The 14875-nt window shown below is 43.5% G+C and overlaps 2 protein-coding genes across 7 annotated transcripts in view; one reads left to right on the top strand and one right to left on the bottom strand.

The window, feature by feature from the left end:
• birc6 (baculoviral IAP repeat containing 6) overlaps positions 1-14875 on the top strand; it is a 371663-nt gene that overhangs the window by 278883 nt on the left and 77905 nt on the right. The window lies entirely within an intron of this gene.
• tunar (TCL1 upstream neural differentiation-associated RNA) lies at positions 7832-10291 on the bottom strand. Of its 2 annotated transcripts, none has more exons than XM_072496738.1 (2): positions 9552-10291; positions 7832-8800 (listed from the first exon to the last, which is right to left on the bottom strand). In XM_072496738.1, the coding sequence occupies exons 1-2, from the start codon at positions 9561-9563 to the stop codon at positions 8606-8608; spliced, it is 207 nt and encodes a 68-aa protein (XP_072352839.1). In that variant the 5' UTR covers positions 9564-10291; the 3' UTR covers positions 7832-8605. The 2 variants fall into 2 exon arrangements, with proteins under 2 accessions (XP_072352839.1, XP_072352929.1); XM_072496828.1 differs by having other exon boundaries at positions 7832-8797; positions 9552-10284.

Here is a 14875-nt window from a genome sequence, read left to right on the forward strand (position 1 = left end):
ACATTCCCCCCCTGTTTGCGTGGGTTTTGTGGTGAACCACTGTTATTGTAGTTCCACTGTTACTTACAGCGCTGTATATATTCTCTGTTACTGTTTGTTCCATTGTTACTCAGTGTTATATATTGTTCTTCCATGGCTCTGCCCCACTGGGTGTTGTATGTAGTTGACTGATCTGTAGCCCTGTCTCCAGTCTGGGTTCAGCAGCAGACAGGCTACATCTTAGAGTATTAAAACCATTACTTTGTTTTCTGCAACTTGCCTTGTGTGTAATTGATGGTACATCAGGTTTCGCCCCCACAACCCAAAGATGTGCAGTGTAGGTGGATTGGCCATACTAAATTTGCCCCTTAATTGGAAAAAATGGATTGGGCACTCTGAATTTAATTTTTTTTAATGAATCCCCAATGATATATTGTCCTGACCAGGCTGCAATTCGAGTACTGTGAGCTATTCTGGTCAACAAAATGCAAAGGAGACATTAGAGCATGGGAAGCAGTGCAGAGGAAGAAGAATGGAAATGACACTCCAGTTCTAAACGTCACAGTTGTGAGGAAAGATAGCAGAGACTTGAGCTTTTCAGTCTGGAAAATGAATTTGAGTCGGTTTTTGGACTTTGCAATGAAAAAAGTGAAACTGGAAAGTTTGTTATGTGATTAAAGCAGGACAAGGAAAATGTGAGCAACTTGTACCAGGCAGTGTTTTAAAAAAATAAATTTAGAGTATCCACTTGTTTTTTTTTCCAATTAAGGGACAATTTAGCATGGCCACTCCACCTACCCTGCACATCTTTGGGTTAGAACATAGAACATTACAGCACAGTACAGGCCCTTCGGCCCACAATGTTGTGCCGACCATTTATCCTAATCTAAGATCAACCTTGCTGCTGTCCATGTGCCTGTTCAAGAGTTGTGGGGGTGAAACCCGTGCAAACACAGAGAGAATGTGCCAACTCCACAGGGACAGTGACCCAGAGCCGGGATCGAACCTGGGACCTTGGCACCGTGAGGCAGCAGTGCTAGCCACTGCGCCATCGTGCTGCCCATACCAGGCAGTGTTTACCACAAAACAAGTTAATGTATGGCATAGACTTCTGGAAAACGTAGTAGGGGTGAATACCCTGGAATTGTTGAAGAAACAAGTAATTGCTGAAAGTTGTGAATTTCTTGTCTTTTTGAATGGACTTTGAGACCTATTTAAGTTCCACCGCTGCATCGTGGACAGCGAACAGCTACAAAGCGGTCAGATAGTTATTTGGGGAAATTTTGCAGCGGTAAGAAATTAAAATTTACAGAAATAAGGTACCATGTTAAGATTTTTCTGCAGTGGTGCTGCTGGCACTGGACTTTTTAACTGCAATTAAGTAGATAGATAACTGGAGCACTGTATACAGTGGTATACATGGAAACATGTAAATGCAGTGGAAGCAGTTCAGAGAAGGTTTATGAGACTTGCATCTAGAATGGGTGGGTTGTCTGATGAGCAAACATTGGACAGGCTAGACTAGGCTTGTATCGCTGGGGTTTAGAAGAGGAAGAGACGATTTGATTGAAAGACAAAATCCTTTGGGGTCTTGACAGGGTGGATGTGAAAAGGATGTTTCCTCCGGTGGGAGGATCTAGAAGTAGGGACCATTGTTTACAAAAATAAGAGATCGCCATTTAAGACAGATGAGGAATTTTGAGAGCCTTTGGATCTCCCTTCCTCAAAAGGCAGTGGAAGCAGAGTCTTTGAATATTTGTAAGGCAGAGCTAGATAGATATTTGATAAGCAGGGGGGGGGTGAAAAGTTACCAGGGGTAGGCAAGAATGTGGAGTTGAGTTACAATCTGATCAGCCATGGTCTTATAGAATGGCACAGCAGTCTTGAGGGGCCGAGTGGCCTGCTCCTAATTCGTATGCTTGTATAGTTTTTATTATAACTAATTTGGTCTTCGGTGTGACAAAGATGCTGCTGCTGCTCTGTTTCTCATTAAATTTTGGTTTGTTTACACTCGTTTTTGTGCCTGGTAGGCTTTCCAAGCTTAACTAAAATGTTAAGTTGTCCATTGAGCATACTCCTTCCTGTAAAAATGGCTAAGTAGCAGCTAATTAATGTCTCCATGCTGCGTAAAGGACTTCTGATTTTGTGTGCATATCCTCAGCTGATGAAATATTCATGTGCTTTGTTCAGTCACAGTGTTTCCTGTGGGGACAAACAAGGAAACACATTGCTGAGCTGATTTTAAAATTTTACACTTGCCCGTGAATCTGATCGCATTTGCTTTTGAAGATAGTTGCGTGGTGCTCCCATATTTTAATGGAAAGAATGAAGTTTATAGTTTGAATTTTCATAGAAATGCTTAAGAATTTGAGATGCGGGGTTTGTCTAAAATCCAATTTGGGCTGATCATGCACCTTTATGCTATAAACTTGATGTGTGGACATAAAAACAGAAATTGTTGGAACTGCACAGTAGGTCAGTCAGAATCAGTGGGGAGAGGGCATATGTTACAGCTTCTGGTATAGTTACTATTTCTTTTTTTTTTAAATTTAGAGTACCCAATTCATTTTTTCCAATTAAGGGGCAATTTAGCGTGGCCAGTCCACCTACCCTGCATAACTTTGGGTTGTGGGGGCGAAACCCACGCAAACACTGGGAGAATGTGCAAACTCCACATGGACAGTGACCCAGAGCCGGGATCGAACCTGGGACCTCGGCGCCGTGAGGCAGCAGGCTAACCCATATAGATGCTATTTCTTTTTTGTTTTTTAAATGTGTTTATTCAAATTTTCCAACAATTTTTAACAACCCGCCCCCCCCCCCATAACAAAAAGAAAGAAACGCAAGCACAACAATCAAAAATTATACAAAACTTTTACATTGGGTTTCCCCGTATACAGTAACCACCCCATATGACATTCAAAGATACCCGTAGGGAAGTCCCCCCCCCCCACCCTTGGGTTGCTGCTGCTGCTGACCTCCTCCTAACGCTCCGCGAGATAGTCTAGGAACGGTTGCCACCGCCTGAAGAACCCTGCACAGACACTCGTAAGGCAAACTTTATCCTCTCCAGCTTAATGAACCCTGCCATGTCATTTATCCAGGCTTCCACACTGGGGGGCTTCGCGTCCTTCCATAATAGCAAGATCCTCCGCCGGACTACCAGGGACGCAAAGGCCAGGATACCGGCCTCTTTCTCCTCCTGCACTCCCGGCTCGTCCGTTACCCCAAATAGTGCCAACCCCCAACTCGGCATGACCTGGACTTTCACCACCTTGGACATAGTCCTCACAAAACCCCTCCAGTGCCGGGCACGACCAGAACATGTGGACGTGATTCGCCGGGCTTCCCGAGCACCTCCCACATCTGTCCTCCACCCCAAAGAACCTACTCAACCTCGCCCCTGTCATATGCGCTCTGTGAATAACCTTGAATTGTATTAGGCTGAGCCTGGCTCAAGAGGAGGAAGAGTTAACCCTACTCAGGGCATCAGCCCACAGACCCTCATCTATCTCCTCCCCAAGCTCCTCCTCCCACTTGCCCTTTAACTCCTCTACTGAGGCTGCCTCCTCTTCTTTCAGCTCCTGGTAGATCGCCGAAACCCTGCCTTCTCCAACCCATACACCCAAAATCACCCTGTCCTGAGTCCCTTGTGCCGGTAGCAGTGGGAATTCCCTCACCTGTCGCCTCACAAACGCCCTCACTTGCATATACCTGAAAGCATTTCCCGGGGGTAACCCAAACTTCTCCTCCACCGCTCCCAGGCTCGCAAACGTCCCATCTATAAACAGGGCCCCCATTCTTCTAATCCCTGCCCGATGCCAGCTCCGAAATCTCCCATCCATCCGTCACGCGACGAACCGATGGTTCTCCCGCATCGGGGACCACACCGAGGCTCCCACCTTGCCCCTGTGTCATCTCCACTGCCCCCAGATCTTCAACGGCGCCGCCACCACCGGACTCTGGTGTACCTTATCGGCGAGAGCGGCAGCGGTGCTGTCACCAGCGCCCTCAGGCTCGTGCCTACACAGGACGTCATCTCCAACCTCTTCCACGCCGCCCCCTCTCCCTCCATTACCCACTTACGGATCATCGCCACATTGGCAGCCCAATAATATCCGCACAAATTCGGCAGAGCCAGCCCTCCCTGTCCCTACTACACTCCAGAAACACCCTCTTTACCCATGGGGTCTTATTTGCCCACACAAAACCCATGATGCTCCTACCTACCCGTTTGAAAAAGGCCTTGGGAATCATAACGGGAAGCCACTGGAACACAAAGAGAAACCTCGGGAGGACCATCATTTTAACCGACTGCACCCTGCCCGCTAGCGAGAGTGGCAGCACATCCCATCTTTTGAAATCCTCCTCCATCTGCTCCACCAACCGCGACAAATTGAGTTTGTGCAGGGCCCCCAACTCCCAACCACCTGGATCCCCAAGTACCGAAAGCTCCTTTCCGCCCTCTTCAACGGCAGGTCGTCTATCCCCCTTCCCTGGTCCCCTGGATGCACCACAAAGAGCTCACTTTTCCCTACATTGAGCTTATACCCCGAGAAGTCCCCAAACTCCCTTACGATCCGCATGACCTCCGCCATCCCCTCCACTGGATCTGCCATATACAGCAACAGGTCGTCCGCATACAGCGACACCCGATGTTCCTCTCCCCCTCGAACCAGTCCCCTCCATTTCCTGGACTCCCTTAGTGCGATGGCCAGAGGCTCAATTGCCAATGCAAACAGCAAGGGGGACAGGGAGCACCCCTGCCTCGTCCCTCGGTACAGCCAAAAGTACTCCGATCTCTGCCGATTCGTAGCCACACTCGCCACCGGGGCTCTATATAGCAATCTAACCCAGCTGATGAACCCCTCCCCGAACCCAAACCTCTGCAGCACTTCCCAAAGATACTCCCACTCCACCCGGTCGTCCATAGCTGCCACTACCTCCGCTTCTCCCTCCACCGAGGGCATCATAATCACATTGAGGAGCTTCAGTTTTGTTCCCTTACCTGCAGACCACTTCAATCTCACCGTTGCTCCAAATAAACACGAGCTCCAAAAATCAGATGGCTTCCGAAAATAAAACATACAACATTTATGTGTTGCACCAATCGCACTTTTTATGACCTCTTTAAAATATAGGTCAGTCGTTTGATACTCCATTTGTATTATAGTGAGTATAACACGGCTTGCATGGTGCTGAATTTATTTAAATATAAATTTAGAGTACCCAATTCATTTTTTCCAATTATGGGGCAACTTAGCGTGTTCAATCCACCTACCCTGCATGTTGTGGAGGTGAAACCCACGCAAACACGGGGAGAATGTGCAAACTCCACACGGACAGTGACCCAGAGCCGGGATCGAACCTGGGGCCTCGGCGCCGTGAGACTGCAGCGCTAACCACTGTGCTGCCTTGCTTGGTGCTGAATTTGACCTGTTCATACTAAGTGACAGATTTGAAAACTTCCCAAGCTCTAAATTTAACAGTTGCTACTTTTCCTGTGAGTTTTTCTGAGGTTTGGCAAAAATAAATTCCTTGAATGGCAAAAATGCTGAAAGTGAAAGCTGAGTTGGAAGATTTGCTTGGCTGTGACCAACCATACATCCTGTATAATTCCATGTCATTCAAAGGCCACTAGTTGCACCCAGTAATCGTATGAACCAATTAAAAGCCCTTCAATTCTATGAACCAGTTAAAAGCCACTTCTTATGAAATGTTGAGGCATACAAAATGATAAGGGGGTTAGATAGGGTGGACAGTGAGAGCCTTCTCCCGCGGATGGAAATGGCTGGCACGAGTCCGTGGAATGCCCTACCTGCTACCGTAGTGAACTCGCCAACATTGAGGGCATTTAAAAGTTTATTGGATAAACATATGGATGATAATGGCATAGTGTAGGTTAGATGGCTTTTGTTTCGGTGCAACATCGTGGGCCGAAGGGCCTGTACTATGCTGTATCGTTCTATGTTCTATGTTGATGCCTCTGACAGCAGAGCTCTTATTCTATTTAATGTAAAATAGCATGTTGTGGAGGCATGTTGCCTCTGAAAGTAGTTCTGAATATTAAGTCTGAGGAGCTGTGTAACCAGCAAGTATTTATAGTTTGTGTTCTGAACTTCAAACTGCATAGCTTAGAATTCCCATGTATACTCCTGCAGCACTGCTCACCTTAACTCTTGAATCTTTTCTCCATTATATCTGGTGGCAGGCCCTTCAGTTATCCTCATATCACCCCCCCATGGGCACCAACTCTCCCCAGGGTACAGGTGCTGAGATAGGTACAACAGAACTGGACACTGGCTGATTCCCATTCTGTCCAACCCTCTGACAGAATAGTTCAATATTCAATCCGCTCAATCATTTGTTTTTCTTTCTCTGACTTTGTAAAGATATTTCTCTTATCAGGTTTGGTTGGTAACATTTTTGGATGATAGATTTGTTCTCGTAATAAATTGTGGAAACATACCAATAAAAATCGCAAATCTTAAAAAATAAATCTTTATATCACACTCAGTCTCCCTCTTTAAAGCCCTTCACTTTGCAGCCAATTATCAGCCCGGGCTGTCACAACACACTCCGGGGTTTGGTTTCAATTGCCCACTCCAGAGTCTGGGACGCATAATTTAGGCTGTCGGTCAGCGTAGTGTTGGGGAGATGCTATCCTGTCAAAGGTACTGGGCGGAATTCTCCGACCACCCCCCCCACCGCCGGGTCGGAGAATCGCCGGCAGGCAGCGCGAATCGGGCCACGCCGCCCCGATGCCGGGACACGATTCTCAGAATCTGCGCCAGTGGGACCGGCGGTGGTTGGCGCTGGTTGGGATATGCACCGACTCTCCGGCCCCCGAACGGCCGTCACCAAAAAGCCGAGTCCCTCCGGCGCTGTTCTAACATCCTCTGAGCCAGCGGGACCTCGGCGTTGAAGGGTCCGGGGCGGCCTGTGGGTGGGGGGAGGTTCGGGACCGACCCCGGGGGGGGGGGTTCGGGACCGACCCTGGGGGGGTGCCTCCGTAGTGACCTGGCCCGCGATTGGGGCCCACCGATCGGCGGCACGCCTCTCTGTCAGGGGGCCTCTTTTCTTCCGCGCTGGCTCTTGTAGCCTTGTGCCATTTGGCGTCAGGGCCAGCGCGGGGGAGAAGGCCAACTGCGCATGCGCTAGTTGGCGCCGGGCCAACTGCGCATGTGTGGACCCCGCGGCGCCGGGTTCACGCAGGGATCGGCAGTTGGAGCGCCCTGGACTGCTCCAGCACCGTGCTACCCCACTGTGGCCCGGAGAATCGGGTCTCGGAACGGGCGCTGACGCCGGAGTAAAACACTCCCGTTTTTACGCCGGCACTTAGCTGCCCGATGGGAGAATCCCGCCCACTGTCCTTTGGGTGAGGCATTAATCCATGGGCCCCACCAACTTCTCAGGAGGCATAGAGGTTCCCTTGGTACTTTTGAAGAAGAACTAATATGATTCTTCTGTACACAATTTGGTTCTCACCTACAGGAATTTGATTCTAAGGGAATTGAAGGTGAGAATTGCTTTTTAGACACTTTGTGATTGTCAGGCTGAACCTAAAGCCCCATATTTGCATATATGATTGATTTTAAAATGATTTCTGAGTTCTTGCCTCCACTAGTCTACCTGGGATTTCAAGGTGTTTGTTGATCACTGTGAAGAATAACATTCTTTTATCAATTCTAAGTTTATCTTTTACTACTTTGAAGCCAACATCCCTTAAATTAATCAGCAAAAGTAGAATAATTTGACAACTACCTTAAACAATTCACTGTTCATCGAGATGACCAGCTGCTTTATACATGGTCGCAGACACGCAAAATGTTTACATTAAGTTTTTATTGAGGTATCCATAAGGGTATGCATTTTCATTGGGCACCTTTTTCAAAACGTTGACCGGCATAATGTAACTCTTAACATTTTTAAAGTTGAATTGAGTTACTGGCTAATTTAGCCACTAAAGTTTTATCAAATTGCCATAAATGACAAATTACATCCAGCGGTTTAGCAGAGCACAGAGACGTGTCCAGAACAGCATATTGTGCAAGATTAACGAGCAAAATAATTTTGATGTCCAGTACCCATATTAGGATGTCATTTGTAGATACTTAATTTAGTTTTGAAAAGCTGATTTAATTTTTTTAACTTTGCTGCTACCATTCCGAGCAATGAACTCTGAGAATCCAAACACCGCAGACCATTTTAATGAGAAACCGTACACATTTTCTTTTGTAATGCATGTGTTTTTTTTTCTTCATTCCATTTTCCCAAGATTCAAGCCATATTCGTTTTTAAATGTCACGTTGTTGTTTGTGGTTCCCTAATACTTTGGTATCAGTCCTTTTTTGGCACCTGTCTTTATTTTGTTCTGCACTGGCTGTTTGATAGACGGCTATCAGTGTAATGCCCATTTGCTGTATTAGTTTGTTATAAAATTCCAGTTGACGTGATTGAAAGCAGGTATTCCACATTGTCAATGCAAGTTATTTAGTCAGATGTTGAAGTATTGATTTTTCAGAAGGATGGATAATGCCTGTTTCAGCATACCTCGTGTCAGGCAGATGCATTCTGAAGAACTTTTTGGTAGTAGTTTATTGCATTTTCACCAGCTTGCGATCTTTCAGAATGTAGTGTAGATGTATACAAAGATGATCACCAACAGATTTAGAATTGTTCCTACGATTCCCAGCAGAGCAAGAACAGATTCTTCTCTGTCTTCTTTCTCTCCTTGGATTCGCACTTCCTCTGCTTCAGTAATGGCAGAGATGCCCATTATTGTTGTGAATATTTTCAGCAGTAATCCAACAGCTGTCTGCTGAGGAAAAGTATATAAAACATCTTTTATTGCAGTAAATAATAAATGCTGAGTGTTGGGTTAAGTTAATATAGTTCTAGGAAATCCTCCTGCTCTTGCTCTTCTCTTTCCCCCCCCCCCCCCCCCCCCAAACTCAGTGAACTGTGTACAGTCCTTTTCAAAATGACAACTTCTGTAAGCATCTGCATGTCTCTTTTGACAATAGCTTGATTTTGTTGTTAGTTAATCCTGCCACAGGCATGGGAATGTTTAAAGATGTTATGGTATTTCCAGTGCTTATCATTTTTCCTCGTCAGTTATTATGCAGCCATCATCCCGATAGAAAACATGTCATCTGTTTGCATTTGAGAAGGCTCAGATTCTTAAGGTTAGCAGCAATGAGATTTCATTGTCCTGCAGGCAGATATCGGGGAGTGATTATTGATCACTCAAATCTTTCTTCTATTTCCTTGTTTCTCTCTGTATCTGTAAATTTAGCCTATCTGTCATTTCTACCTCCAGGTGGTTTGTTTCTTGTTCGCCCAAACCGTTTAAGGGAAAATCTAGATTTTGCAGTATTACTTTTATACATCAGTTTAGTAAAGACCACATTCTTTGTCCTTGAGAATGAAGAAATATCGCAGTTTTTTTTAAACAAGAAACAAATCACAATAACTGCTAATCTGTGGATTTAAATGAACCATCCTTGTATTCCTTTACATTTCAGTCACTCATTTATTGCAGTCATTCCTTTAGAAAAAGAAAAGCTTACCCCACACTTCATCAGGAACGAAAGTGCATCAACATGCTCTGACCCCCCTTTGGATTTCTTGCAGCTTTGTATCTGTATGGAGCATGGATCGGTGTTGGAAAACAAAACTGATTTGCTAATTGTAGAAATGGTTTACAAGGTTTCAAGAACAGGCATTAGGCATCGTTAATCCCCTTTTGAGGCCAAATGATGTGGAAACGATGATGTCTCGCTGCTTTGATTCTCTGCACAAATTTTCCTCTTTAGAGAGTAGAGTATTTTTTTTAACCATCACCCTCACATAACAGTGGCTATTTAGTAGCAGGAAACTGGTGGGTCACACACAGCAACTGCAGCCGGTGAGCAAAGTGCTGAGAGCTCCAACCATTTTTTCATTAGTATACTGAAGAATTTCTTCCAAATGAGCATTCTGAAAATGTCTCTTGCCAGCCATCTGAAGAGAGGTCTGGGTTTCATGCTGTGACTTCAAATGCAGTAAACCATAGATTCAATTACAGCTGAACAGCGGAGCTTTCGCTCGGAAATGAGAAGGCGTTTGCTCTTTTCTGAGCAGGGCACACTGAACACAGATCACTCGAAGCTGTACATTTATGGAAATCTTTAAATGCTCTCGAACTGTGAATCGCATGAGGATCATATTGAGTGCCTTCATTCCATATATTGGTGCGGTCTGATACTGATTACATACATACACGCTTGGCACTCAATGAAAGGCAAGGGCTGCAAACCACCCTTGCAAACTCTGCCCAGCATTGTAATGCAAGCTGCAATTGTCATGAAAAGCAGCTTCTTTAGGGAGGAAATAAGTTTTTATTTATATGCAAATAATTTTGAAGAAAATATTTGCATTTTGATGTCCTTTTTGCTAATGAACTACTCCCTGCAGACACAAGCTGACGACAGCCCCTGGATTGTTTTTGCATCCATTGCTTTGTAATTAATAGTCAGCTGAAACATTGCTGCAGATCCCTCTGAGCATTTTATTCTGTGGCTGAACAAAACCAGTTTCTAATCTGCTTGAAGATGGCAACACACAAGTGTTCTTTTGCTGTATTTTACTTTTTTTAAGGGTTGACTTGCATTAGAGAAGGCAGTAAAGGAGGGATTGCAAATTATTGACGAGGTTTTATTATGTTCCCCAGTGATCACAAAATTTGGAGAAAGAAAAATAATTTCAGAGGCTAGATTTACAGTGGAGGCAGATGGTTAATGCTTCATTGTCCAAAGGATGTGACAGTCAGTAGGGAATGTGTTTGTTTAACAATATCCTGCATGGTTAAGAGCACTGCTGGAGTAACCATCAGATCTTTAATGAGAGAAATGAAAATGCTTGTTTTAATAATGTATGTACTGACTGTTTCTAAATGCTTCAGCAATTAGACAGGCATGTTGCAGATTTCAGAAGATCCTCATAGTACAAACGTACTTGATCGCTTGCTGTTGGCTGAGAAAATGTCCTATGCAACGTTTTATATTGGAACTATCGAGTCGAGCTGTGTTCTCTGGGAACCTTTTAAAGTGATTTAGCAAAATATCTGTTTTATTAATTCTGTTATACTTGCTCATAGTTTAGTGCTGGAAAACTTATTTTACTCTTAACATGTACGGCAGACTCACCAACAGTAACCATGCTGTGGATTTGGATGATTGGAGGAGACTTTGTTCAGCCCAGAGGAAAGCGTTTCAAACCATTGTTTGAAAGCTAGTCGTGTTTTTCTTTTCGAACTTCTACTATTGACAGCCAGTGCAAGTGGATGTTAAAACTAGAGATAAGTGAACGTGGTATCTGTTGCTCGCTTGCAGTAATCACGGTGACCATTTGTGAGAACAGCAAGTAGCCCTGATTTTGATTACTCATCTGCAATGATGGTGACTTGTTTCCAATATAGTTACATGTAGTCTATATAGGCTCTAAATAACCTCAACCATTCATTGAACTGCTATCAAGTTATTTTGTGCATTACTAATGCTGTGAAATAGCTCAGAATTGCAATAGATTAAGAGCTTCAGTTTAATTGTTCCTTTTTTTTTTTACACAATCAATTATTAGCTGGAGCAGCATGATAGTTTGACAAAGCTTTGACAAAGGGTCATCTGGACTCGAAATGTTAGCTCTTTTCTCTCCCTACAGATGCTGCCAGACCTGCTGAGATTTTCCAGCATTTTCTCTTTGGTTTCAGATTCCAGCATCCGTAGTAATTTGCTTTTATTTTATTTATGATACTTCAGCTCATGAGTGCCTTGCAAGATGACATCTGTGAACTGCATCCAGAATATCCTTGATCGAATTATTGGGTCCCCATGGAATTTTTTTTTTTTAATTCAGATCAGCCTAATTGCCTTGTTTTAGATTGATATATATATGTGTTGTGTTATGCGGTTGTGTATACATCTATGATTTTAGTTTACTTGGAGAACTAAAACTCAGCAGAAAGAGAGCACTGCACTACCGAAGAATGTTGAATGGGTATTTACGCTATGGTCTTCACAGTTTTGAGTCTGATATCGTAGAGGTTTTGTTATTGGACCAGCAACCGAGAGATAGTCAGAAACCAATGGCAAGTCAAGAAATTGAATTCAATAAATCCAATAATCTGTGGCCTGTACTAAAATAAATGATCAGTAATATTGCCAGCATGGTGTAAAAACGTGACTGATGCGTCATCGTCCATCTCTACCTGTTTTCCCCAGGCATACCTCTAGTTCACACTTCGTGGCTTACTCTTAAGGTGCTCTGGAGTGGCTGAACAAGCTATTCAGTTACAGAGGCCCATATTATCACCTCAGGACAAACTGAGGCGAGGAATAGGATATAGAATACTTACTGGGGAAGCGTGATTAGCATAGATTATGCTAGTGAGAAAGCTATCTCCAAACCACAACAATGAGGCATGTTTATGTAGCACCTTTAACGTAACAAAATGTCCCAAGGCATTTCACAGGTGAATTACAAAACAAAGCATGACAGCCAACAGAAGGAGATTTGGGGGGCAGATGACCTAAGGCTTGGTCAAAGAGGTAGGCTTTAAGGTGTGTTTTTAAGGAGGAGAGTGAGGTGGAAGGGCAGAGAGATGTTGAGAAGGAGATGGGATGCTGCTACCAGGGGGGTTATTTTAGCTATGGTCTTCTCCACAGTTTTGGGTGTGATATCATAAGAGGTTTTCATATTGGACCAGCAAACGAGCGATTGTTGAAAACCAATACAGATTGAGAAACTGAATTCAATAAATCCGGTAATCTGTGGTTCGTACTAAAATAATTTTTTAATATACATTTAGAATACCCATTCTCTTTTTCTAATTAAGGGCAATTTAGCATGGCCAATCCCACTACCTTGCACATCTTTGGGTTGTGGGTTTGAAACATGGGAAGAATATGCAAACTCCACACGGACAGAGACCTGGGGCCAGAATCGAGACCGGGTCCTCGGCGCCATGAGGCAGCAGTGCTAACCACTGCGCCACCGTGCCGCCTCTTGTACTAAAATAAATGATCATTAATATTGTCAGCATGTTGCAAAAACACGACTGATGTGTCATCATCCATCTCTACCTGCGTTAATCTGTGGGGAGATGTTGATTGTGAATACTGGGTTAATCTGCTATTTCTGTCTATCTAATACCATGGAAATTTTAGTGCCCACCAGAATCAGCACTTAGAACTAAGTCTTGACTTCATGTTTTGTCTGCACTGGAGTGTCAACTGAGACTAAGCAACTGCTGAAGTCCTGGGTTAGGGCATGGATGTGCAACTTTCTAACTTTGGAAAGATTGCTACTAACTGAACTAACTTTGGACTTCTTAAAGAACCTTTTACTGCCTAAGTAACAACAGAGCAAATTTACTAACAGTAGAAACAGATTGGGGTATAGGTCTTATGTGCAGCAAAATTTGGAACATTATCACAAATGTGGTTAACATCTTGTGGGATATGGGCAGTTTTACAGGGCTTCTTTTGTCTCCCTTAAGTTCTGTAATTCCCGCTTGATTTTCCCTCTACCTGCATCTTTTTAAAAAAATGATGCTTCTTAAAAACTATCTCTTTGACTAATTTGTTCCAAGATCTCCTTTTGTGGGTTGTTGTAAAAGTTTAACACTCCTGTGAAGTGCTTTGAATGTTTCACTTTGCAGTAGGCACTATATAAATTTAAGTTGTTGCTGTTTGAGATCGCTTCATTATGAATTGGGGTAGAATTCATTTTTATGCTGCTTCTATGACTTAAAGCAATTGTTCTCCTGTAATAACCTCTACCAGTTTTTTTGGAATCGGCGGATGCAGAAGCTCCATAGCCTGGTTTACAAGTAGATTAGTTAATTATGGCTGCCAGTTCATTAATTTATACAGTTGACTACGGTGTAGTTAGAACAGCTCTCACAAGTAGATTTCCAATTAGTTCTGACAAAATAACAATTTCCAATATTTAATTCAGTATTTTGACTTCTGATCTAATTGCCATGATCTGGATACAAATATATCCCATATTAAATTGGGTTTGCAACTTTCCGTAACTCACATTGTATGCAAATACAACCCTTGTCCGAGTGAATGAAAATGTAAGTACATTTTGAGATGGACTTTTTTTAAATTTAGAGTACCCAATTATTTTTTTTTCATAATTCAGGGGCAATTTAGTGTGCCCAATCCACCTAACTTGTACATGTGCAAACTCCACGGTCAGTGACCCAGGGCCGGGATTCGAACCCGGGTCCTCAGCGCCGCAGTCCCAGTGCTATCCACTGGGCTACATGCCGCCCCTGAGATGGACTTCTTGATCCAACCCTTGTAACCTTAGTTGAAACGATAAGTTTTGCATTTAATTTTTTTTTTACATGGAATCCTGTGATTGATCGTATTGTTTCTATCAAAAATAGAAACGCAGCGTTCCTAAAGGCAATTGTGTTGACCTTTCTGTAAATATAATAATCCAGTGATAGGTGCAGTAGATTTCAAGGTTTTCTGATCATTCCAAAATATCTTGGTCATTTAATAGCATGTTTAGTGAAAGTTGAGGTGCATTAATTTTGTTTAGCACCTTCAATCTGTGGGGTTGATATCCATTTGAGAAAAATTAAGCTGCATAGCTAGTTTTAAAATTAGTTTCTGCCTTTGTCAGCATGCTTTATAACTAGGAGCTAACTATCTTGCAACAAAAACCCTTTTTAAGAAAAGGTTGTGTACAGTAAACAACTATGGAACTATATTCTGTATCATTTAACCACATTCCATTGGATGTATCATGCAAAAAAGATGGAGGGAAAATTGTGCCAAAGGGGGTGGAGTGGGGAATGGTCACTAGTAATCGATGTGCTCAATAAATGTTTTAA

This window comes from Scyliorhinus torazame, chromosome 1, assembly GCF_047496885.1.
Source record: "Scyliorhinus torazame isolate Kashiwa2021f chromosome 1, sScyTor2.1, whole genome shotgun sequence".
In the NCBI taxonomy this organism is placed as follows: Eukaryota; Metazoa; Chordata; class Chondrichthyes; order Carcharhiniformes; family Scyliorhinidae; genus Scyliorhinus; species Scyliorhinus torazame.